Here is a 25,124-nt window from a genome sequence, read left to right on the forward strand (position 1 = left end):
AACAGAAAACATTATGTAAATTATGAATATGGTAATATACAGGGCATCTCACCATTCAATGTAGTTTTAAGTTTCTTTTATAGCTATTAAAATTTAAAACTGCACTTGCTTTTGGAGCACCCTATGTTTTCACTTAGAATAATAGCATCCTAAATTTTAATCCTACATGAATTAATTTTAAGGATGGCTGGGAGAAAAGTCAATGATTCAACTAAAAAGTTCACTCATAATAGTTCTCCTTGAGTGAATATGTGTAAGGTATGTCATTTATGCTAATTAAATTACAGTAATGATTTGTTTCCTCTTTTTTAATATTACAGTTTTGAGAGAGGAGAGTGTTTCTAGGAACTTTTCTGTCCAGTTTTTGGATTGGGGTTGTATTGTGACTGGGTATGTGTTTACATTTGGGTTTATTGCACAAATTTATTGTGTTTATTAAACAAACACAAAGAGAAACAAAAACCCAAAGCTCCCAAGAACAAGACACCAATGTATAAATCAGTAACAAGCTTTTTTCTTCACATACATGAAAAATAAATTATACTGTTATCCCATCAGGTGTTATTTTCAGCAAACTGAGTATGCATTTATGAACAATCCATCATTAATAATGATAAATTAAATTTAAAATAACTCTAAAGTTTCAGCTCACAACCAAAGATGGCAAGGTATTTTCATGTTCAATGTTGGAAGGGCTACAGGAAGAGTCATACTGATAGATGAATTATCCTAAATGTTCAGGAAAACAATTTTAATATATGCAAAGTGACTAAAGTATTAATACCCTTTTGAGCCAGTGATACCAACAATAATTCCTGCAAATGAAGTTGAAGACAGAGGAAAAGTTCCCAGGTATGCCAAAATAAATCCATAGTACGGTTACAGTTTTGTTTTTGTTTTTTGTTTTTTTTATGGTAGCAAAAAACACCAGGAACAAGGATGATGCCTATCAATTTTGGAATGACTGAAAAAATTCTAACATAGGAATACAACAGAATATTATTAGGCCATAAAATGATAAATATGAAATGTTAAGACTCATAGAGATCTTATATGGTGTGAAGAACCAAGAGAATGCTATTCAAAGTGACCACAGTAATGAAAAAAAAATAACAAGACATCAGAATTCTGATTAATATAATGTTTGATTTTGATTGCCAAGGACTAGTGAAACACTTTATTTTCCCCCTCAACTTTTATTGCTATTTTTTTTACATCATCTTTATTTCTGACATTGCTCTTCACTAATCCCTACTCAGAGCCATCCCTTGTAACAAAGAACAAAAAATGAATAAAAAATAACTTCAACAAAACTATGACATCCATTGAGTTTTACAGTATATGCAATGTTTTACAGCTTTTCACTTCTGCAAAGGAGGTGCATTTTTTCTCATGATGTATTTAGATATAATTGAAATGTTGGGGTTTTTTAAAATCTACAATGCTGGTGAGCCATTTATTTTATTTTCCTAGCTCTGCTTATTTATCTTGGAATCAATTAAAGTCTTTCTGTGATGCTCTGAATTCTTCAGATTCATCTTTTTCATGGCTCAGTAATATTTATACTTTGTTCTTCTTGGTGGAAAGATGGACAATTAATATAGAATGCCGCATACACTTTCAGACATGGTCAATGTTTTGGTTTGTTTTACTTAACTTGTTTTGTTACAAGGGAGGAGTCTATTTATTGGAGAAAGAGGATTACTAGGAAGTGACAATGATGTAAAGTAGTAGAGGACTGAAATACAAAAAAACTGTGCAGATGTATCACTCCGGTGTGTTAAATTTAAATGAAAATATTTCAGCATACTGGAATAAATTAAATTGTTCACTTTGGCACGATTTTTATCCTCAAAGGACATAATATGAGGAATTATGGCCATCACTAACTTCTATAAGGCATTTTTGACAACAGCAATAATGATCTAGTGATTTCAAGAAATACATGCTCATTTTGATACTTATTTCTCAGCTGCTTTCTTGAGATCCCATTCTTTTAACATTAACACAATGAAATACATGAGAATTGAGGCATGATGATCTCAAGTAGGAGCATTAATCTCTTATTATTCAAAAACAGCATTACCACAATGAAGGTAAATTCCACCTAAACAGATTATTTTTAATAATAATCATTTAAAGAGTAAAAAAATGTCAAGTTTATTTGAAACTACTGGAGCTATTGCTTCTCCTTTTTCAGTGTGAAGGGTCTGTAGAGTGTCTGTTCTAATCCCTTCATTTTACATATGAAGGAACTATGGCCCATTTTTGACAAATATTTCTATAAATCTGCAGGAATATTCACTGGTGTGCCTTATGATCTAGTCATATTCCTGGTAAGTACAGTTTGTAAAAATAGTAAGCATATATCACATTCATCACTATTAAACTTTTCTAACAACAACTAACTTTTATAAACAAATTATCACTGAGTTAGAAAGATCAGTAAATTAACTAAGCTACAAAAGCAGAAGAAGAAGAATGCTGATCATCTTAACAGCACTGCCTTCATAACATCTGGAAAGTTCTGTCATTTTATGGTAGATTAGCAAAGTTTCTGAAGCCAGGACTGCCACCCAGTGGCAACACTAGAATAATAAATAACTTGAAGACAAAATCATATTTAAGATAATTATGTTTTTCAAAACTGAATTAAATTTAGAGTTTAATTTTTAGAAGTTCTTTTGGTTCATTAAGTGTCTGTGTATATAACATGTAAAGAGAAACAAAACAATAAACATTTCACATACTTAATACTAAAGAATCCTTTTTTAAAAAACCATAAGAACCATCCTAACCTTACAACTCCGTAAAATATTGGTCATTTTTCAGATTTTTACTGATTTCCCACCATTTACTAAGTGAAGTAGCTTTAATAAACATCTGAAATTAATTTTTGATGAGCATTTTTATCCAGCTGTCTAGCATAAATTTTCAGGTTTCAATTTCTGAGTAAACAGAACACTCGACAAAGGTATAACTACAAAGTAATGATACCAATTTTCCCACAAAGCATACAGAATCAATCTAATTACTATAGTCAAAGTCTCATATTTCCAAAAGAAACCAATGTTTTGGTCAGAAAAAAAACTCTTCCAATTAAGAGCAGCTACAAAAATAGACTTTGAAATAAAATCCATAACTACATGGATAAGTCTTGTTTCTTCCGAAGAAAAGGACTAGTTCACAAATTCTTCAAAGTAAGGCATATTTGGAAATAAAACACTAGGTTTAGTGTTCAGGTCAACAAGTTCTAAATCTTTCCTATAAAAACTAGGAAGCAGAGAGTATGACATAATTATTTTTTAAACAAGTATGTCTGACAATTGTTGATGTTGCCTAGGAAAAAAGTCAAGTATCTTACTGTTTATTCTTTTCCCCAAAACTTTGTCATATCTTATTTTTCATTGGCATAGACAGAATACATCCTGAAGTGAACCCCTTTGGGAAAATGACTGTATAGAGTTCATTTCTCATTTTAAAAGCTAAATGTATCTCACAGAGATTGCTTTGTTTTCACATAAGTAACAGATGGAGAATAATCAGAAAAGGCCAATTCAGTTCTTTTACGGTGTTTCCCCTGCCCCCTCAATAACTGTAAATTAAAATTATGCAGAATTTCTTCCAATATTCAAGTTTTACATGAAACATAAGCAATGAATGATTTTTTAGATGGCAGACAGCCTTATTTGGTATTTACAATGGTTTAGGAGAAAAATGGCACCTAGAAACCATGTCTAATATTTTTCAGTTATTATTGCTGGTCAGCCTACACAGGAAAGATTACTATTTCCAGGGAAATTTATTTTAGGATATTTCATACTAGGGACAATATATTTTTATACTTCAAAAGACAGTGTGACAAAAGCAAATGCCTAATGGGGTAGCCCTGCTAGAAGAAGAAAGGATAGGTAATTTAGAATATCTATAATTTAAAGATGTCTGTCCTTCACTAAACTGATGACCTAAAAATATAAAACATTACTAGAAACGAGAAAAAGGAAAACTGACAATAAAGCTGGAGATCAAAGATGGAAGAATTGCTTTACAAAGTTTTTTTTACATAAAATGGTATATATGTGCATGTGCTATGTTATAATAAAAATACATATGTATTATAGTCAATTTCATATGGAGTTAAAAACATCAATTTCCATTCTTGATTGGACCAACATCTTCATAGTCTTCAATTATATTTCTAATTTGAAATTTGTGGCAGTTATTCTGGTCATTTTTCTATCATGATAAATGCTTGATGAGATATAATTTTTCTCCTTGTTCACTTGTAAAAATCGGTGCCTTTTTATAATGTTCTACAAGTTCTTCCATGGTGCTGAATTTACGCTGTCCAATGCAGTAAACAGTGTCTTTCAACTGGACTTTAAAATGCTTGTTTTTCCCTTGTGCTTTCAAAGATACTGAGAAATCATTCGGCTAAAAGAAAAAAAATACATATTTAAAACATATAGAATCATTTTTACTAAAAATTTGAAGATATGCTTGTCAGTTTTAATATGGATCATGCCTATAATAAGTAAATTCTCAGATATAACATGTGATCCTGGCCCAAAGAAGTTACTTGATAAACATATGGAACCTCCATGCTTCATCCACCTATTCACCAAAAAGCACTTACAGAAAATCTGAATAACCCACACTTGTCCTAAAGGAACAAGGAACATGATGATGAAACTTTCAACAACCATCTAAAAAGACTCCAGAGCAGAGACCTTATTCAAGGCTTCAAGGTTACCCAACAGGAAATGGTGTTATATTCAGAAACTTCTGTTAAAATTTTTGGCCTTGCAAAAATGTCCATTTAAACAAAAGGAAAAGCATACTCATTTGCTCTCAAAACTACCCTTGTGTCCCATAGTCATCCAGAAATCCTTTCAACAGGCATTTTTTCCAAGTTAGAAACACTTATCTTTGACCTTTCTAAGCATATGAAAAGAGAACTAGTTGCACAGTGACCCACACTCCCCCACATATACTCCTCCCATCACTGTCCTGTTCTTTTCTCCTAACTCCCACTTCTGTGGTCAGTAGTAAGCTATCCTGAGCTGATGGCACCACCACAAGGCAATGGCTAGCTCAAGGTACCATCTAATCGACTACTTCTCTATCAAAACCTCATCAGGCAGATTTTATACATATTTAGCTAACCACTTATTTTTCTACATCATTGAGTTAATTACATTTTTAAATACATGTGTATGTGTGTATATATGTATATATCAACTTCCTCTTTCCCTTTTATCTTATAATTCTCATACGTCAAGAAAATGATTCTCCTTAATTCCTTTTGAGATTAAAAAAATTATAAATATGGTTGCTGAACATTTATAAATGTTCATGACACATTTGTATAAGAAATAATAAGAAAAAAAGATTAGCAGCTAACATCTGTACAGCACTTTAAAGGTCTGTTTAATATGTTACCTCAATTGATCCTCAACAACTCTGGGAGGTGGATGAGGAAACTGAAGTTAGAAAGTACAATGACTTGTCTAGGGTCACACAGTTAAGTAGGTAAGGCAGAATTTGAACTAATGTCTTCCTGCCTGTCTAGTGATCTATTTCATTAGCCATTGAGCTGCCTCACCAGGAAAAGAAAAGCAAATAAGTTCTGAAATTAAATTTATGTGATCAATCTCTTTTGATCCCTGAAAAAGTCCAAAAACTCTTCTTAGAGCCTTATCAAGGTTCTGTCTACTACCAAATCCTCTTCAAATCAACTTTGTACCTTCAAGTTCTGCCCATCTGAGAGGCAGTATGGCATAATACATAGGTAGCAAGTCAGGAAGACCTAGGTTTTAACCACATCTTAAAATTATTTATTTTGTGGCCTTTGGCAAGAAACAGCCTCTCTCAGCCTCAGTTTTCTCATTTGTAAAATGTACACAATAATAACTGTAGTAACTTCACAGGGCTGTTGTGAAGAATAAGTGAAACAGTACATGCAAAACACTTGTAAACTTTAAAGTATTATGACAATGTCAGGGTTTGTTTTTCTTAACAAAAATGTTTAATTTATTTTATTTTATTGGTATTATTTTACTAGTAATAGTGAATCAGAATTGTTTTCCTTTACTTTAAAGTGAAAATGATTAATTCTATAAACATCATAAATTAAATAAAATTATACTTGGAAATACCACTTTTCATACAGATTGTACAATTGATATTATTTCTGTCCTGGGTTGTTTTTTTGAGAGTGGGGCAGAGAATTAGGAAGATTTCTCTGTATTCTTAAAGGAAAATATTCGAATATTTAATTCTTTCACGGGATCAAAAGGCAACTCCCTCCCCCCACTTAATACATTTTTTTTCATTTTTGAAAACCAAGATAGATTCTGATTTGGTTAATTTCTAATTTTCTGAATTCCTCAGTTTTATGTATAAGAGAGTATTTCAGAATGCAAAACTAAATAATCTAATAAATCAGTAATATCAAATTAAAAGATTTATTTATAGTTTTTAGTTCTAAGGAAAACCCAGAACCTGATTGTAATTTATCAATGAAAAATAACTTACTGAAGATTCACTATCTCGAATGAGGAAGTCCCCTTCATTTCCTCTTTCATTCAATGCCATTTCTGCTTGATGTCTAGTGACTTTCCCATAATACCATGGGTTGCCAGCAAATCTGCCAGTGACTGATGGCCCAATGTAATCACACTGTGGGGGTGACGGTTCCAATCCTGAGGTTATTTGGCTGTTCTGCATGACAGTAACGTAGTTCTTTGGCACTAGGCCCACCTGCCCATTAATCTTCCGACATTTCCACCACTCAGGGTCATTTTCAGGTTTTTCAATAACATCCATTATTTCTCCTTTCTCAAAATTTAGCTCTTCATCATTGGAGGAGCTGAATGGGTAGAGAGCTTGTACCACATGTAACACTTGTCCACTGTTTAAATTATTGACAACCGCTGCTAATTTCTCCGATAAGGAGCCCATGTGGTCACCCAAAGGACTGTCACTTTCTTCAGTCACATAGTTTGAAGGAAACCATCCAACCTGTCCATTATAGCTCCCCCGCCACCAACCATCACTGCATTTCTCCATGACGACCACTTTTGTCCCTTTTGTCAAAGATAATTCATCCTCCCTCTCTGCCATGTAATTAAACTTCACATAAGCAGGCATGTTGAGGTCATAGAGCCGTTCTCCAGGGTCAACAAAACTATCATCAGCAGGAGATGCAGAATCTGGCACACTGTGTTTCCTTTTCACTTTTCCAATACCTATTTATATGAAAGACAGAGATGAAAAAAGAAAAATAAAACAATAATTACCAAAAAGCTATCATCTGATCATTGTTCATAAAATTCTAATGCAGACTTTAAACTTTCAAACTCTAAATAACTCAAATTGTTTCAAATTTTAATGTGGTGGATCTTTTTGGAAATGAGCAGAAAAATTTTTTCTTACTACTGATATGGACTTAAGTCCTATTATCCATTTGGCATAATTTACCTTACCTAGAACACCCAATCCTTCACTGTTCACAGGAACTCAAAGAATAAAAGGCAGCTAAGTCAAGAGGAATATGGAGAGACAAAAAGAGAGTAGATAGAGAGCAAGGGCTACAATCAGGAAGAATTAAGTTCAAATCTGGCCTCACATTCTTACTAGTTGTATAATCCTGGGCAAGTCACTTGACTTTTGTTTGCCTCATTCCCCCCAACTCTTTGTAAAATGGGGATAATAACAGCACCTACCTCCCAGGGTTGTTGTGTGGCTCAAATAAGAACTGCCTGGCACATAGTAACACTATATAAATGTTAGCAATTATTATGATTATTTTGAATAACTACATGATATGGTATCCTGAATTTTAATATATTTTCTTTTTAAAAAGCCTTCCCTACTTTTTGCAACTATACATACAGATGTGAAAAAAGTAGGTAAAAACCTAAGCCTATCAATACACAAGCCAAATAGTTGCAGCCCTTATGGGGAAAAAAATTCCTAAAAAGTGGATGTCCATTAATTGGAGGAATAGCCAAACAAATTATGGAATGCAAACACAATGAAATATTGTTATATACTATGAGAAATTACTAATATGAAGAACTTAAAGAAACCTAGGAAGGTTTGTATGCAGAACAAAATAAGCAGAACTCGGAGAACAATTTACATAACTACAACAATGTAAAGGGAAATACTTCAGAACTCTAGTCAATTCAGTGACCAAACATGACTGATGGTGAAGGATGATTCTTGCCTCTTGACAAAGGTGGTGGACTACGAATATGGAATGAGTTGTGCGTTTTTAGGTACAGCCAACATGCTAAATTGTTTTGCTAATTAAAGTGTTACAAGAAAGAAAGGAAAGGGGATAAGCATCTGTATAATGCCAGGCACTTTGCAAAGTATTTTATAAATATTATCTCATTCACAAAGTAGTGTATTATCATCTCCATTTTACAGCTTAGGAAATGGGCAAACAACATTTAAATGATTTATCCAAAGTCAGTTAGTGTTTTGTCCCTGCTTGAACTCATATCTTCATAACTCCAGGCTCAGTGTCCTATCCACTACATTATTTATCTATCTCAAAGAAAGATTCTAATGCCACTGCAGAGAGGTGGGGGTAGAAGGAACCACCAATGTGTAAAAAGAAAATAAAGACCTTAATTTATTAGAAATTTGTCACATTATTAAATGCCTTTTTAAACAGAAAAAAAGAAAAATTGTCACAAATCAGAAACTCAAAGTAAAAAGTGTTGTCTACAAAAGTAGCCTTCAATCAGTATCATTCTCTGTATTTCAAAAGTCCTAAAGAAATCATCTCTAAAAAGTCAAGTAAAGTTTTAGAGAAGAAAGTAATAGCAGTTCCTCATTTTATCCTTAAAAGTGGAAATACAGATGAGCAATCTTTTGGTATTAATCACTTCAACTTTCTTACTTCAGAATCAGAAACCATTAGGATGCCTTGTTTACAGACAGAGGTGTGGACCACTGGCCAGTGATTGTGGTTCCCCATCAGATCTTTAAAGTTGACCATCTTATTGAATTACTATAAAATGACAGAATAATTATGAAAATATTTTTAAAAGTTAAGTGTTATACAAATGTAAAGTATTTCTACTCATTGCCTTTTGGTCCGAAGGGACTACCAGAGAAACTGGCAGGGCTTGAAGAAGACTAAGAAGTGTTAAAGGAACAACAACAACAAAAAAAGATTCCTTCAATTTAAAACTGAGTAGTAGTTCAAGCATGTTACCGTTCCATAAGTAAACAATCAGATACTCTCATCATACACTTGGTTACCACAGAAATAAAGATCCTTACTCCAAATTTTGTAATTTTCTTTCACCCTCTTCCCAACCACAGTTGAATATCATCATCTCTACTTTAATCAGTACTTAGTATTGGCCTGCTCTTAATCATTTATTTCTGAAACTTTATGTCCTATTTTTTGCTATTTGTTTTGTCAGCAAACTCCACTTATAATTCTTACTTTTGGAAAGTCCACTAAGAAAACCTCCATAAGTTAATTATGGCCATTTCTTTATTAAATTAAGGAGATAACAGAATGTTAGTGAAAAGTGTAGTGTTTGGAAATGATAGCTAGGCTTTTTTTTTTTGTCTTACTAGCATTTTACATAATACAGCACACAGTGAGGAGGGAGGAAAGGGACGGAAGGAAAGAGAGAGAGAGAGAGAGAGAGAGAGAGAGAGAGAGAGAGAGAGAGAGAGAGAGAGAGAGAGAGAGAGAGAGAGAGAGAGAATATTTCCAAAAGAAGAAAACGATTGCTAAAATATATGGATAACATGTGAAATATGTGTATAACATGTGAAATGAAGGAAATGTATCTACCCTAAAGGCAAATCCTTTTTCATGATTTGGTCAAAAAAAGGTCACAGAGATAACCATATAGTTATTATCTGCCATCTCACTGGTCTTGGAACAAGAAATGACCAGGTTCAGAAGTTTGTAACCTGTTCCCTTGAAGCTTTTCTATGGCATCTTTTCCCTTTGATTCTCTCTCCATTCTGAATTCTTACCTAGCTGCTAACTTTTCTTAAAGTTAAAGGGGATCTAAAACAAGGGTTTTTAATCTGATATTTAAAAATATTTTTTTATCACTGACCTTTAATATAATTATCTTCCTTTGCAATCAGGTGTATTTTAGTTTATGCCCTTAAAAACATTTTTTCTGAGAAACAGTCACAGACTTCATCAGAAGGTTAAAGAAATTCATAATACAAAAAAAAAAGTTTAAGAACTTCTGCTCTCAAGGGCACTGAGCCCAACTCTTGATCAGTGCAAAACATCTCTGCTAAAATATCCCTAGACTCCCTCAAGGCTGAGATCAAATTTCATCTCCTACAGGAGAACTTCCACTTCTCTCTAGTCCTCCAGGTACAAGAGTCCTTCATCTAAAATGACTATCTCCTTTGAATATATTTTAAATTTTATTTAATTTTCTGTATATGTTTTCCTGGTAAGCAATGTTAAGTTCCTGTGTTGGGAATTTTTTGTCTTACTAGCATTTTGCATAATTCACCACATAGCCTGGCACATAGAAAGCACTAAGTAAATAAATGAAATGAATAAATTAATCACCCACAAAATGATCATTCAGAAAGCACTACAGTCATTACTAGATAAGCTCTAAGCCTTAAAAGCTCTGACCTCCCTATAACTTCTACTCCTTTGATTCTTGTCCTGTTCTCTAGGACTACACTGAGTAAACGTAAACCTATCGATTCCTTCTTCCACATAACAGATCTTCAAATATCTAAGTAAATCTCTTCTTCTCTCATGTTTCCTAAGCCATTCCTCAAATAATAAAAGCTGTTTTTAAAGCACTTTAAAGTTTGCAAATTATTTCCCAAACTTTGTCTCATTCAAACTTCATGACTTCTATAGTATTATTATTAAATTATTATCCCCATTTCAAAGAGAAAAATTGATTTTGCCCTTGATCAGAAAGATAGTGAGAACTGAAGATGAAACACAAACCCTTTTTCCTTTTTCCTCCCTTATCTAGTTTCTGAGAGTCAATAGAAAGTGCCTGGGTAATTTTTTCTATTTTCTCAGATAACTAGGGCATAGGGGAATCCTAACTATCGCTGATGGTTTTACAGAAAAAATAGAACAAATATATATATGCAGACCAAATCAGACAAAAACTCTATTTTAAAATCCCATAGAGGGTTTTAAACATTAAGTTTTCTTTCTCATATTTAAGTTGTTAACCAGCTGTTTTTAGCAACTCTTCTAAAGTATTCAGACACAGAAAATAACCTCTATTGGTTATAAAGATTGTAATGGAGTTAATTTTAAATGTTTCAAACTGATATTTAGCTTCTGCTAATCTGTATCTTTTTCTTTCTCCAAAATGTAATTAAAAAAATCATTGCTAAAATAATTCAAAATTCAAGTTCCTGGGTGTGAGTTTGCTTGAATAAAACATATTCATTTGTGTAGTTTATCAAAGTTTGTATTCTACTTTAAGTGCCAATTTTTAACAGAAAATTAGCATATTCTAACTAAATTTACAGCTTTTATACAATATATATTTTCATCTGTCAATATTCTAAAGTACTTTAAGTAATCAATCTAATTTAATCTAAGACAGAATATTCCACATATAACAAAAAATAAAAAACATCAACTTTCCATGGAACATTTACAACTTTAAGGGGAGAAAATATAACTCAAAGAAACACAAATACTGAAGTAGATTTAAAGAACTAATAAACAGCTAAACTTACTGAAAAAGTCCTTAATGAGGTTTAACCAATCCATTTTGTTCAAAATCCTGTGTCTCTTTCTTTCAGCTGGTCATACAGCTCAGGATAATTCTCAGTGAGCTTCCTGGTCTGTTCTTCAACACTGAAACTCCCCACACCCAATCCATGTGACTTGGCCCATACCCAAACAATAAAAGTTTTTCTGAGGCTTCTCCCATTCCGAAACTTTTGATCTTCACAAGAACTTGTTAAACAAGTATGTCATGTTTGCCACAGAAAATAATGTAACTTTCAAATGCAAAAAATTTTTAAAAGCTAGCCTAAGCATTTGATGATATTTACTGAAGTGATTTTTTCCCTTGATAGTAATAAGTCCCGTCTCCATCTTTTTTGGTATTTTCCCTTTCTTCTTCTGTTTAACTCTTAGTAACCAGTATAATCAGGAGCAGCCTGGTCCATTAATTACTTTGGGGAATTTCCAAGGTAACAAGTGGCTGGGTGCAAAAGTTTAAAGTACAGGGAAATGGTTGGCTGGATGAAATCGAAAGATTATTATCATCATTCCAGCTATATGAACAAACCACTTGAAAATAGATTTCATAAGAATTTAACTTTAAGTTCCCTTAAAAAGGCAGCACCATACAAGTGAAAAGAAATAAATCATATGCAAGTTAGATATGGCTTAAACAGATGACTAAAAACATTAACAATACTGTCAAAATAGTAAGTAAGGTTTTTCATGCACGAACAAATCATTTTAAAGGTAATTTGGTTTCTGAGAAACTATTAATAAGCAGTAAAAATCCGTTTCCTCCCCTTTCTCTAGAACACTAATTTTTAAAATGCCATTTGCCAAATGTCAGACTGATTTTACCTAATTTTCCTAATAACTTTTTTGGAAATTTTGGGAAAACTGGGATATATATATATATATATCCATCCTTGACCCTTTCAGTATATTTACTAATAACACCAATATCCTTGGCTGATAAAATTAGTTTACTTGCTCTTTCCAAGTCCATAAATCAGCATGGATACATAGTTTTGCTGAGGATGTATATACATATAGTTATAAAATATCAGAAATCATTAGTTCTGATTCTGATTTTATCAGTGACTACAGACAAATAACCTAAACCTCTAACTAAGAACAATGTTCATATTTTGAAGTTACAAGTTAAATCTATCACCTAAGATCAATGATTTTCTGGCTAATATTCTGTACTTAAAATCAATCTGAAATGTTGCTCATGTCATGTGTGGAAATTATTTGTCCTTTGTGCTGTAACTGTTTTTAAAACTATGCTTTGTTACTGTTCTGATTTTTTTACAACTATATATTCAAAAGCATTAGTTTTTACTTTTAGTATTCATAATAATTAAGAGGACAACCTCCTTCATGACAGTGCATGATAAATAAAAACTAAAATTTAAAACAATTAGTAGTAAAAGTATTTTATTTAAGCCAATTATTAAAGCTACCAAATTATCTTTCCAAATAGAAACTTTTCAGCATTCTTTTCAACATATGTCCAAAGCACAATATTAGGTAATGGCATGTTTTCCTGAATACCAACAATGAAATCCAGGCCCTCCCCAACTCCTTTCCTGTCAGCCAAGAGGGTAAGGACAAAGAACAGAGGTCAATCCTCACCCCTCCACATTTCCTTCCTCTTGGCTTAGCCAAGGGAAGAGTAAAGCAAGGACTTCTCTGTTTTCTTGCACTAACAAAGGAATCTAGAAGAAAAAAGATTCCGAGAAGGAAAGGAACAGCAGAAAAAACGAGGGAGGGATTGTTAAAGACTGATGATTTGCGGTTGGCTATATATGATTCCATAATTAAAACTACAGGGAAAAAAAGAGGCAATTATTTTTTAAACTTGAGATTCATAACTAGGAAACTAGTAAGTTAAATACAGGGCCAGTAGTTGTTATATATTAAATATAATAACTTGTCTGCCTTTAAAATGTAAATGAGATATCATCTGTTTGGGGTCTAATTAGGTTACAGGACTTATACCTGCAGTCCTCTGACCTCATTCTGGTTATGCTCTCTATCTACAAGCCTAAGATTTCCCTTAATGAGCTATAAAGAATAGGGCAGAGAGCAAACAATACAATACAGCACTGGCAAATCTTTTAGAGCCCAAATGCCCAAATTGCACCCTCAAGTCGCCTATGAGCCCCTTGCCTTACCCTAGACGGGGAAGGAGGAAATACTGGCATTGAGCGGCTAGACAGAGGGGCAGAGCATGTGAGAAATGTCCTCCGGCAAGGTGGAGAGGGAGAACAGAGCAGCTCCCTCCCAGCATGCAGAGGTATACATGCCATGGGTTTGCCAACATGGCCACAGGGTAACAGCTCTAAAAGTCATACAGTCAAAGGTAATCCAGTCTTCATTTTATGAATGGAGAAACTGAGGCCCAGGGAGGTAACGTGAATTGGCTGGTGTGGCATTAAGTAGTAGGGATCAGAAGCAGGATGTGAGTCCAGCTTCTCTGACTCCAGAGCGACCTTTCTGCTGTACCATATAGCTCTCCTATATCCTAGAATAAGCCCACTATCCTGATCATTAGTTATTTTGCTGACTTTAACATCACAAATTCTAGAAATAACTCATTCAAAACTATAAAGGGCAGGTAGGTGGTTTAGTGGATTAAGACCCAGGAGGTCCTGGGTTCAAATCTCACCATAGGCACTTCCTAGCAGTATGACCCTGGGCAAGTCACTTAACCCCCACTGCCTAGCCCTTATCACTCCTCTGCCTTGGAACATACAGTTATTAATACAGTATTAATTTTTAAGACAAAAGGTAAGAGTTTAAAAAAAACTCTACAATAAACTATATGGAGGGGAATGGAATGGCAGTCAGATGCCTTTGAACTTGAAATGTTGTCTACCTGAATCTATGTTATTTGACAAACCCTCTCCTATATTGCTGATTCTTGAGCCTGGCCCTGAGTGATTAATTTGGTTCCATTAACACATTCATGCTCCAGCAAGATACCACTTGAGCTAAATATCTGAATCAATTTCAATAAACATTTATTAGCCACCTATATAAGCACTTCCGTAGGTGGCATAGTGGATGGAGTGCCAGGCCTGGAATCCGAAGACTTGAATTCAAATACTTACTAGCTGAGTGAACCCAAGCAAGTCACTTATTTCTTTTTGCCTCAGTTTCCTCATCTGCAAAATGAACCGGAGATGGAAATAGCAAACAACTCCAGTATCTTTACCAAGAAAACCCCAAGGTGTCATGAAAAGTAAGATACAACTGAACAATGACAATATATTGAAAGCCTTTTGTCAAAACTGAACAATACTTACCTAAAGTATCCTTTAGATTTTTCACAATAGAGGCTTTCCTAGCACTGTTTTTCCTTTCAACATAGTTAGAAGGCACAAAACCAGTTCTGTTCATAGAATTTCGAACTCTCCACCAGGACTTGGAATCATCCAGTAGCCAAAGCCTTTCATTCTTCTTGATATCCAGCTCCTGCTCTTGCTGGGCCACATAATCAAATTTGGCTACCACCACCACCTCTTCTGCCATCTTCTAGTAGCTCTGGTACTGTCAATATAAAAGACATAAAATTTAAAATTATTCTTTCTAAAAAATCTTTATCTATAAAGACAACATGCCAAGAAATAGGAACTGAAAATAGTATATGGGTATGTTACTCCTTATATTGATGGTTTGAATTTGAATTTTTCAAGTCCTGGGTTTTTTATCTGTATATTCTTTAGATTATTTTGAAAGATCTTAAATCTAAAATTTGGTATGGTATTGGAACACATGAAGAAAGGCATTACCTGTTAGCAAATCATTATATCTCTACTTCGAAGCTGCTTTGTCCTATTTCAGGGTCAAAAACAGGAGCCAAAACAGGATAGTTAGAGGTATCAGGGAGAACAATAAGGATGTGTGTTGTCTTGGTAGCCAAGGAGATAAAAGCATCCAGAAAGAAGGGGAAGTCAGATGTGTCAAATGCTACAGAGAGATCAAGGTCATAAGACTGCAGATTCAGAAATGACAGGGAACTTAAAGAGTATTACTCCAACTCTTTCAGTTTATAGATAAACTATGGCCTAAAAAAAGTTATTTAAGTGACCTGTGTAAGATAAGCTGAACTTTGGTCCTCTGAATCCATCTCAAGTATTCTTTCCACAGTTTCGGAATTGCCTTCCGTGAAAGATGAAAATCCAGGACACGAATACACAGTGTTTTTCCTCTTAAAGACCTTTAGTCCTGGAGGCAGCAGGGTAGCACAGTGGACTGAGAGCCAGGCCTAGAGATGAGAGGTCCTGAGTTCAAATCTGGTCTCAGACACTTCTTAGCTGTGTCATCCTGGGCAAGTCTCTTAACTCTTATTGCCAGCCCTTACCACTCTTCTGCCTTGGAACCAATACATATTATCAATCCTAAGACAGAAGGTAAGGATTTTAAAAAAATAAAGTGATAGAGGAATAAAATACTAACACAGATAACCAATAATATACAATAAGTATAGCAGGAAATTAAGGTGTTTTTTTTTATTTTAAACCTTTACCTTCCGTCTTAGAATCGATAGTGTTTATTAGTTCCAACAGAAGAGTGGTAAAGCCTAGGCAATGGGGATTAAGTGGCTTGCCCGGGGTCAACCAGCTAAGAAGTGTCTGAGGCCAGAGATTTGAACCCAGGACCTCCCATTTCTAGGCCTGATTCTCAATTCACTGAGCCACCCAGCTATCCCCTCCTCTGCCACCTTAAAAACTTTACCAGTGCAAGGGCCATGCCTCAAATAAACTTGATATTTCCTCAGGTCTAACACAGTGCTCTGTATACAATGTTAAATAAATGATGTGTTGTGTCATTTTGTTAATTATATTATATGCACTTCTAATTAACTTGTTCTACTGTTTGGAATTTGTACAATCTCTTTCCTATTATTTAAAATTTAATGATCTTGAATATGTGGAGACAGGTTAGGAATAGAAAGGAAGGGTAAAGTAAATTCTAGAAAAGAATACTTGCAAACAGTGGCAAAAGAATAACAAGTAATTAAGGATGAGGTGAACAATATCTCTGAATTGGTCAAGTCTGGCAATAAGGAAAGTCTAAGAAGGTTCACTGCTTTTAATAAAGGGTACAAGGTAAAAGAGGCCTTGGGATTGAAGGCAAGGTCTCCTGTCCTGGTTTCAAAGAAAACCTTGTGCCCTAGAAATTAACATAGTTAATGAGGCCTAAAGCACAGAACTATATCTTTGGAACCTTCATATGAATCCTTAGAGAACACACAACACTTAAGTTTCACTTTTTTCCTATTGCTTCTTCCCTTACCTTCCAAATAATGGGTACAAGAGAAAAAAATTCTCTTCATTGAGCCCTCATGGGTAAAAAGCATGAAATCAGTACAGGAATATCAAAATATCATCTCCTCATCTTTAGAAACTTATACTTTAAGGATGAGAAAATATTAAGGCAAACAGTAGTAGGAAAAAAAACATCAAATAGAAGGACACAATGTTGATCAAAGATTTTTGTTAAATAAAAAATAGAAAAATATTTATTAATTTAAAAATTCTTATCTCCTCAGATCTCTGTGAACAATGTTAGAAAAAACAAAAGCACAGTATCAAAATCATGTCAATCATTACTTATTAATAGGCTTATCTGTGACTTACTGAGCATGTTTAAGAAATTTTCTTAAATTGAGAATAGAATTTAAAATGATATATTCAAAATACTCTTCAAAGTTGTCTAGTTATCTATCAAAATTATGTACATGAAAAAATGTTCTAAATAACTATTTATTAGAGAAATGCAAATAAAACAACTCGGATGTACCACCCTCATACCTTTCAGGTTGGCTATTCTGAAAGAAAATAAAAATGACAAAACTTGAAGGGAATGGGGGAAAATTGGGATAGTAATACACCGTTAGTGTGTGAAATGATACAACCATTCTGGAGAGCAACACGGAACTATGCCCCAAAGGACTATAAAACTCTTAACACCCGGGCAGCTGGGTAGCCCAGTGGATTGAGAGCCAGGCCTAGAGACGGGAGGTCCTAGGTTCAAATCTGGCCTCAGACACTTCCCAGCTGTGTGACCCTGGGCAAGTCACTTGACTCCCATTGCCCACCCTTATCACTCTTCCACCTAGGAACCAATATACAGAAGTTAAGGGTTTAAAAAAAAAAAAACTCTTAACACCCTATGACCTAGTAAATATTACTACTATATTTATATTCCAAAGAGATTTTTAAAAAAGGAAAAGGGCATATATATATATGTAAATATATATACATATATATATTCATACATATATATATATAAACATAAACAAAAATATTTATAGCAACTCTTTTTTGGTGGCAAAGAAATGGAAATTGAGGGGATGCTCATCATTGGGGAATGGCTGAATAAACTGGTATATGATTGTGATGGGAAAATCTGGGAGGATTTCTATGAACTGTGAGGAGGCATGAAGTGAGTAGAACCAGGAGAACTTTGTACACAGTAAAAGCAATATTTAACAATGAATGGCTTAACTGTTCTCAACAGTACAATAATATAAGTCAATTACAAATGACTTACATGATGAAAAATGTTAACCATCTTCCAAGAAAGAACTGATGGAGTCCAAATATACACTGAAGCATAGTTAAATTTTTTTTTCTCTTGAGATTTTTTTTGTGGGGAGAGTTTGGGGCTTTTTGGTTTTTTCTTCATATGTATAATCTATATCAAATTGCTTGTCTTCTTAAAGAGGAAAAAATAGGAGGGAATATGGGTGAGATCAAATTTTAAAAATTTTTGAATAAATAAATGATTTTTTTTACACGTTGATACAATTTTAAATTTGTTTTCTGACATTCTGCAATGTATTCTCTCCCTTTCTATTTCTCCTCCCTTTCCTCTCTGGGACAACAGGTAATGTGATGTAGGTTATGCAGGTACTTTCATGCAATACATATTTCCTTGTTTGACATGTGAAAGAAGATGCATATCGCTTATACAAGAAAAAAACTCATGTCAGAGATAAAGTGAAAAATGGTATACTTTAATCTGCATTCAGACTCAATAGTTCTTTCTATAGATGGTCTATCAAAATCCAGATACTTTTAGAGAAGGAAGAGACTTAAAGTTTACCACACAAATAGGCTGTAACTTTCCAAAGGTCAAAGAAGCTAATGAAAGGCTGAGAGAGTTAGAACTCCATTCTCTTCATGCAGCATCCCATGTTTTTTGGCTATACTCCACTCAACTGAACTCACTGAGGCTAGTACTTTAAAATCCTAAAGCTAAGTTTTTGTCCAGACAAAATCAATGCTACCAAAATTAGAAGGGAAATAACAAATTGGGAAAAAATCTTTATAACAAAAAACTCAGATAAAGGTCTAATTACTCAAACTGAGCTAAATCAATTGTACAAAAAATCAAGCCATCACCCAATCGATAAATGGGCAAGGGACATGAATAGGCAATTCTCAGATAAAGAAATCAAAACTATCAATAAGCACATTAGAAAGTGTTCTAAATCTCTAATAATTAGAGAAATGCAAATCAAAACAACTCTGAGGTATTACCTCACACCTAGCAGATTGGCTAATATGACAACAAGGGAGAGTAATGAATGCTGGAGGGGATGTGGCAAAATTGGGACACTAATGCATTGCTGGTGGAGTTGTGAACTGATCCAACCATTCTAGATGGCAATTTGGAACTATGCCCAAAGGGAGCTAAAAGACTGCCTGCCCTTTGATCCAGCCATAGCACTGCTTAGATTATACCCCAAAAAGGTAATAAGGAAAGACTTGTATAAAAATATTTATAGCCATGCTCTTTGTGGTGGAAAAACATTGGAAAATGAGGGGATGCCCTTCGATTGGGGAATGGCTGAACAAATTGTGGTATCTGTTGGTTATGGAATACTTTTGTGCTCAAAGGAATAAAGAACTGGAGGAATTCCATGTGAAGTGGAATGACCTCCAGGAATTGATGCAGAGTGAAAGGAGCAGAACCAAGAGAACATTGTACACAGAGACTGATATACTGTGGTACAATCGAACATAACGGACTTCTCGACTAGCAGCAATGCAAGAATCCAGAGCAAAGCTGAGGGCCTTATGAGAAAGAAAACTAGCCACATTCAGAGGATGAATTGTGGGAGGAGAAACACAGAAGAAAAACAAATGCTTGAAGACATGGGCTAATGGGGATATTATTAGGGATGTACACACTAAACGATAATACTAGTCCAACTATCAATGATATATGTAAAACCCAGTGGAATTGTGCGTCAGCTAAGGGGGGATTAGTCGGGTTTGGCGGAGAGGAAAAGAACATGAAATATGTTTTTAGAGGAAAATATTCAAAATAAAAATAAAATAAAATCTTAAAGCTACATGAAGGCTTAGAACACCCTGTACAATTAGGTGTGATAAGCTATTGCCTAATTGTCAAATGTACTATAAAATATAAAGCTCCCAAGGCTTAGTTTAGGTTTTCCAGAAAGGAGGGCCAGCCCCTAACTATGTGCTAAGCATTTAAAGCAGTGATGGGCAAACTTTTTAAAGAGGGGGCCAAAGGAAAGGAAATGCTCATCTGTCAGTTTGTTTCTAAGGCAACTCTTTAGAAGTTTCATTGTGGTGGGATAGAATATCTCAGGGGACCCGCATCTGACCCGCAGGCCGTAGTTTGGCCATCACTGATTTAAAGTATAGGGTTATCACTCCTACTTTTATTTAGTACCTCACAGCACCTAGTACATTATCCAAAATTGAAAAATACACATTAACTCAAATAGTTCTCAAAACAATTGTAAACTATTAATCAACATATGAAAGACTCCTCAATAATAGAATATAATAGAAATGCAAATTTTAAAAGCTCTGAAGTTTCTATTTCATTTTCATCTCAGCAAAATGACAAAAATAACAAAAGATGAAAAAGCAGTTAAAGCTGGAGGGTTTGTGGAAAAGCACAGTAATACACTGATGATGAAACTATGAACTGGCCTAATCATTTTGATAGTAATTAGGAACTAGCTTTTTTTTTTTTTAAGTGACTAAATTGCCCAAAATCTCTGTCCTGGAGATCTCAATGTCTGACATATAAATCCATGAAAATATATAACATATGAATTTTTACATATAATTCTCCTAAAGGGTGGAATCCAAAGACAAAACAAGTTCCATATTCAATAAAATATCCACAGTACCATTTTTTGTTGTAGAAAAGAATTACAAATAAGGTAAATGCCTATTGCCTAGGAAATATTTGCAGAAACTATGATAACATGAATGTAAAAGAATATTACTATGTTATAAGAAACTACAAATACAAAAAAATTAAGAGATAATTAAGAAATATATTTGTTGTTTTTTGGTAATTTTCCAATTATGTTCAACTCTGTGAGTTTATTTTAAGTGACCTGCCCAGGGTCACAGAGCTAGTAGTAAGTGTCTGAAACTACATTTGAACTCAGGAAGATGAGTCTTCCTGATTTGGGGCCAGTGCCAGTTCCCTACGTCACCTCACTGCCTGTAAGAGATCTATGGAAAGACTTAAATGACCTTGTATAGAATGAAGTAAACACAACCAAAGAAACAACATACACAAGTATATACAAACATGCACAAAAAGAACAAAAATAAATGTGAACCCCCCTGAAATGTAATATTATGTAACTATGCAAAGCTTAGTACACCTCAGAAGAAGTGAATAAATGAACCTCTCTCCATGATTTGAGGTGGAAGGGCTAAGTCTGTGGAATCCTGCATATACTATCAGACAGTTAACATCTTGACTATTTCTATCAAAACATTTTCTTTATTTTTAATGCTTTTCTTTTCACGCCATGGCTTATATAAAAAAACATTTTACATGACTTCATATGAGTATAAAGTCTATATTGCTTGGTACTATATTGCTTGCCTTCTCAATAGATAGGGGAGGAGTTGGAGGGATAAAACTCAGAACTCAAAAAAATTAATATTAAAAATAATTTTTAAAAAAAGAAAATCATCTGCTAGTTTTGGACTTTGTGTTTCCAATGACTGTTATGGGTGAAAATTAGTATTTCAGAAATTGAGTTGATTTATTTAGTGAATTTTTTAAAGTAAATATCAATTGTCCTATAAATAAGCCCTAATAAGTTATTTCTTTCTTTATATTAATATAAGCAAGGAACTATTTGTTAGAAGCCTTGTATCCAACTCTGAGTTCTATTAGAGATATGGAAAACTAAGGTGAAGGATAAAGGGGGCAGCTAAAATTAATTCAGGATTGGAAAGTAGATTTTGGGAAGAAAAGAGCTTTTTGTTTTTGTTTCTTTAAACTTCAGTTACTTAGTTATAAAATTTATTAAGCATACACCATGCCCAGAAAACTACAAGGCATGTGAGGTATAGGATGAAACCAATATGAATTACAGAAATTTTTTCTATCCTCAAAATATTTACTTTAGTTGGGGATATACATCAAGCTCACATGAAAAGGATCAAGAAAGAGACAAAGACTGGATCTCTGATTTCATTGCTATTGGGAACTCCCAGATATGGAAATTCCCTCTGCCAGTAGAGGGTAACACATTTTCTTCAACTTAAAATCTTAGAGAATTCCAGAGACTGGACATAGGAATGTAAGATGATTGAAGAGGTAGAAAACTAGGTTGTAAAAGTTGTGGCAATAGGGGGTCACAGTTATTACATATGGAATGTATATTCTTAGATAAATCTCTTTAGCAACCCTGTGGAGGTCAGAATAAAGTGGGGAGAGAAAAGGCAGGAATATCTATGAAAAGGCTACTATGACAATCCAGATAAGAAGAGATGAAGGTCTGAATTAAGGGCCTGTGAGAGTAGAAAAGGGGAAATCTGTGAGAGATGTTGCAAAGTAAGAAATTCTAAAATTTTGTAAAAGACTGGATATGTGGGATGAGTGAGAGATGAGTTGAAGATGACATACAAGTTACGAACCTGGGTGGGTGGAGAGTGGTATCTTTGGCAGTGATAGGGAAGTTGAGAAGACGGAAGGGTGGAGGGGAAGAGTATAGAAATAATGAGTTCTTTTTTGGACATGCTGAGTCTGAGATGTCTAAGGGATATCCAGTTCAAATGGCCTAAAAGGCAGAGCTCAAGAAAAACTGGATGATTATATAAATTTAGGAATCATATGAATAGAGACAAATGACTCCATGGAGCTGATGAAGTAATCAAGTAAATATGTATAGAGAAAACCCCAAGCAGAGCCTTTAGGGACACACCAAGTTAGTGGAAAGGACATGAAGCTCCAACAAGAAAAACTGGCGAGAGACTTAGGAGAACTGAGAGAACAGTTACAAAAAGCTAGAGAGAAGAGAGTATCCAGGAAAAGAGGTAATCAACAGTGTCAAAATCTGCAGAGAAGTTAAAAAGATGAAGAACAAGAAGTCATTAGATTTGGCAAATTTAGAAACCACTATTATCTAGAAAGCATAGTTTCAGTTTAGTGATGAGATTGGAAGCCAGAATGCAAAGAGGAAATGGAGACAACTGTAGAGTGTTTTAGTGAGCATGGTAGAATCTAGCAAGGGTTTTGTTGTGTGTATGTGGATTTTTTTCCTTTAAGGATGGAGAAGATGTGATTATTTATAAACCAGAGAGAGCCAGTTGAGGGAGATACTGAAGACTAGAGAAAATGGAGATGATAAGCTGGCTATTAGTTGTTTTACTTTTCTCAGACTTTGTCTCTTAGATTCTTTAACAAAGATATTTTGTAGTCTCCTAGAAAAGATATGAGGAACTGGTTACTATACAGATGGGCCACTTAATCATCAAAGACTATGAGTGAAGGAGACAATAGAGAATAATATCAGATGTGAAATGGTGAGGAGAAAAGAAGTCAAGACTTCATGGCAAAAAGTCTGTTTTCTTTCAGTGAAATATAAAAAGTCCTCAGCAAAGACCTATTAATTAGAGGTTTTTTTCCCTCCAAATATTCTTTATCTTTTCCTTTCTCTTAATTTTCTCAACCACTATATTAGTGTAGATCCTCATCAGCCCATACCTGGATTATTGTAATAATGTTCCAACAAATCCTCCTTCCTATATGCAATTAATCCTGTATAATTCTGTCAACTAATTTTCCTTAAATACTTTATTATGTCACACTCAATAATACATGTATAATTCAGATTGAATTGCTATTTGGTTCCAGGAAGGGAGAGGGAAGAAGGGAAGGAGACAATATGTATCATATGACTTTGGAAAACTTATGTGGAAATTTATCATTAAAATTAAAAAATAATATCATGTCATTCTCCTCCTTAAAAACCTCATTTTCATCAAGAATTTTGCTTTCAAAGATCTCTATAATCTTGCTCTACCACCACATATGTGTGTGCTTATATTTATTTTCCATTAATCAACATGTATCCTCTATTCTAATCATATCTGTCTTCTTAATGACCCACAACACAATGTGCATTCTCACCTCCATGCAATTGATTTTGTTTCTTCCAGCCTTAGAGCAGAAAGAAAAGGGAAGGAGGTCCTCTACCCAACTCCAGCATAAAAGTCTTCTCTTCTCACACAATACACAATCCTACCTTTCTTCAAGATTCAGATTTACTCCCGTTTCCTCTACATAAAGCCTCCACTAGCTAATAAACAATAAAAGCTATCTTATGGAAAAGATTACTGGGCTAGAAGTTAAAAGTCCTGGATTCTGGACACCACTAACACAAATTAGATTTTTGTGATTCTGGGTAAGTTATCCTCTTCTACAGCACTTGATTGTGTGCTTTTCTTATTTTTCAATACTTTTATACATATTTTTATCTTGTGTTCCTAATTAGATTATAATTTTCTTTTGGTCTTCAATAGATTTATGATCTTATCCATGTGGGTACTCCCTCTAATATGCTGACTGAGTAATCTATAATTTATCAATCTGGATGTCTCTTATCATCAGAAAAAAATTCATATTAAAAGATGAGGGAGTGCAGGGAAAAGCTTGGGTTCAAAAAAAGAACTGACCCTACACCAAGATAAACTCAGAATGGGTGAATGACTTGAATATAAAGAAGGAAACTATAAGTAAATTAGGTGAACACAGAATAGTATATTCGTAAGATCTTTGGGAAAAGAAAGATTTTAAGACCAAGCAAGAGTTAGAAAAAAATTACAAAATGTAAAATAAATAATGTTGATTACATTAAATTAAAAAGGTTCTGTACAAACAAAACCAATGCAACCAAAATTAGAAAGGAAGCAACAAATTGGGAAAAAATCTTTATAACAAAAACCTCTGACAAAGGTCTAATTACTCAAATTTATAAGGAGCTAAATCAATTGTACAAAAAATCAAGCCATTCCCCAATCGATAGACGGGCAAGGGACATGAAGAGGCAATTTTCAGATAAAGGAATCAAAACTAT

At 34.0% G+C, this 25,124-nt stretch overlaps 1 protein-coding gene across 2 annotated transcripts; it reads right to left on the reverse strand.

Moving 5' to 3' along the window:
• Nucleotides 1-409: 409 nt before the first annotated feature.
• NCK1 (NCK adaptor protein 1) lies at nucleotides 410-15,271 on the reverse strand. 2 transcript variants are annotated; one of them, XM_044666687.1, is made up of 3 exons: nucleotides 15,046-15,271; nucleotides 6,538-7,250; nucleotides 410-4,434 (listed from the first exon to the last, which is right to left on the reverse strand). In XM_044666687.1, the coding sequence occupies exons 1-3, from the start codon at nucleotides 15,269-15,271 to the stop codon at nucleotides 4,240-4,242; spliced, it is 1,134 nt and encodes a 377-aa protein (XP_044522622.1). In that variant the 3' UTR covers nucleotides 410-4,239. The 2 variants fall into 2 exon arrangements, with proteins under 2 accessions (XP_044522622.1, XP_044522623.1); XM_044666688.1 differs by lacking the exon at nucleotides 15,046-15,271 and adding an exon at nucleotides 11,737-11,790.
• Between the last annotated feature and the right edge of the window lie 9,853 nt (nucleotides 15,272-25,124).

Source organism: Gracilinanus agilis, chromosome 3 (genome assembly GCF_016433145.1).
Source record: "Gracilinanus agilis isolate LMUSP501 chromosome 3, AgileGrace, whole genome shotgun sequence".
Taxonomy (NCBI): domain Eukaryota; kingdom Metazoa; phylum Chordata; class Mammalia; order Didelphimorphia; family Didelphidae; genus Gracilinanus; species Gracilinanus agilis.

Coding starts and splice junctions, on each gene's coding strand:
- NCK1 (XM_044666687.1), bottom strand. CDS start 15,271: ATGGCAGAAGAGGTGGTGGTGGTAGCCAAATTTGATTATGTGGCCCAG. Junction 7,251..15,045: donor AAATCTAAAGGATACTTTAG/GTAAGTATTGTT, acceptor TCATATAAATAG/GTATTGGAAAAGTGAAAAGG. Junction 4,435..6,537: donor TTCGAGATAGTGAATCTTCA/GTAAGTTATTTT, acceptor TTTTTCTTTTAG/CCGAATGATTTCTCAGTATC.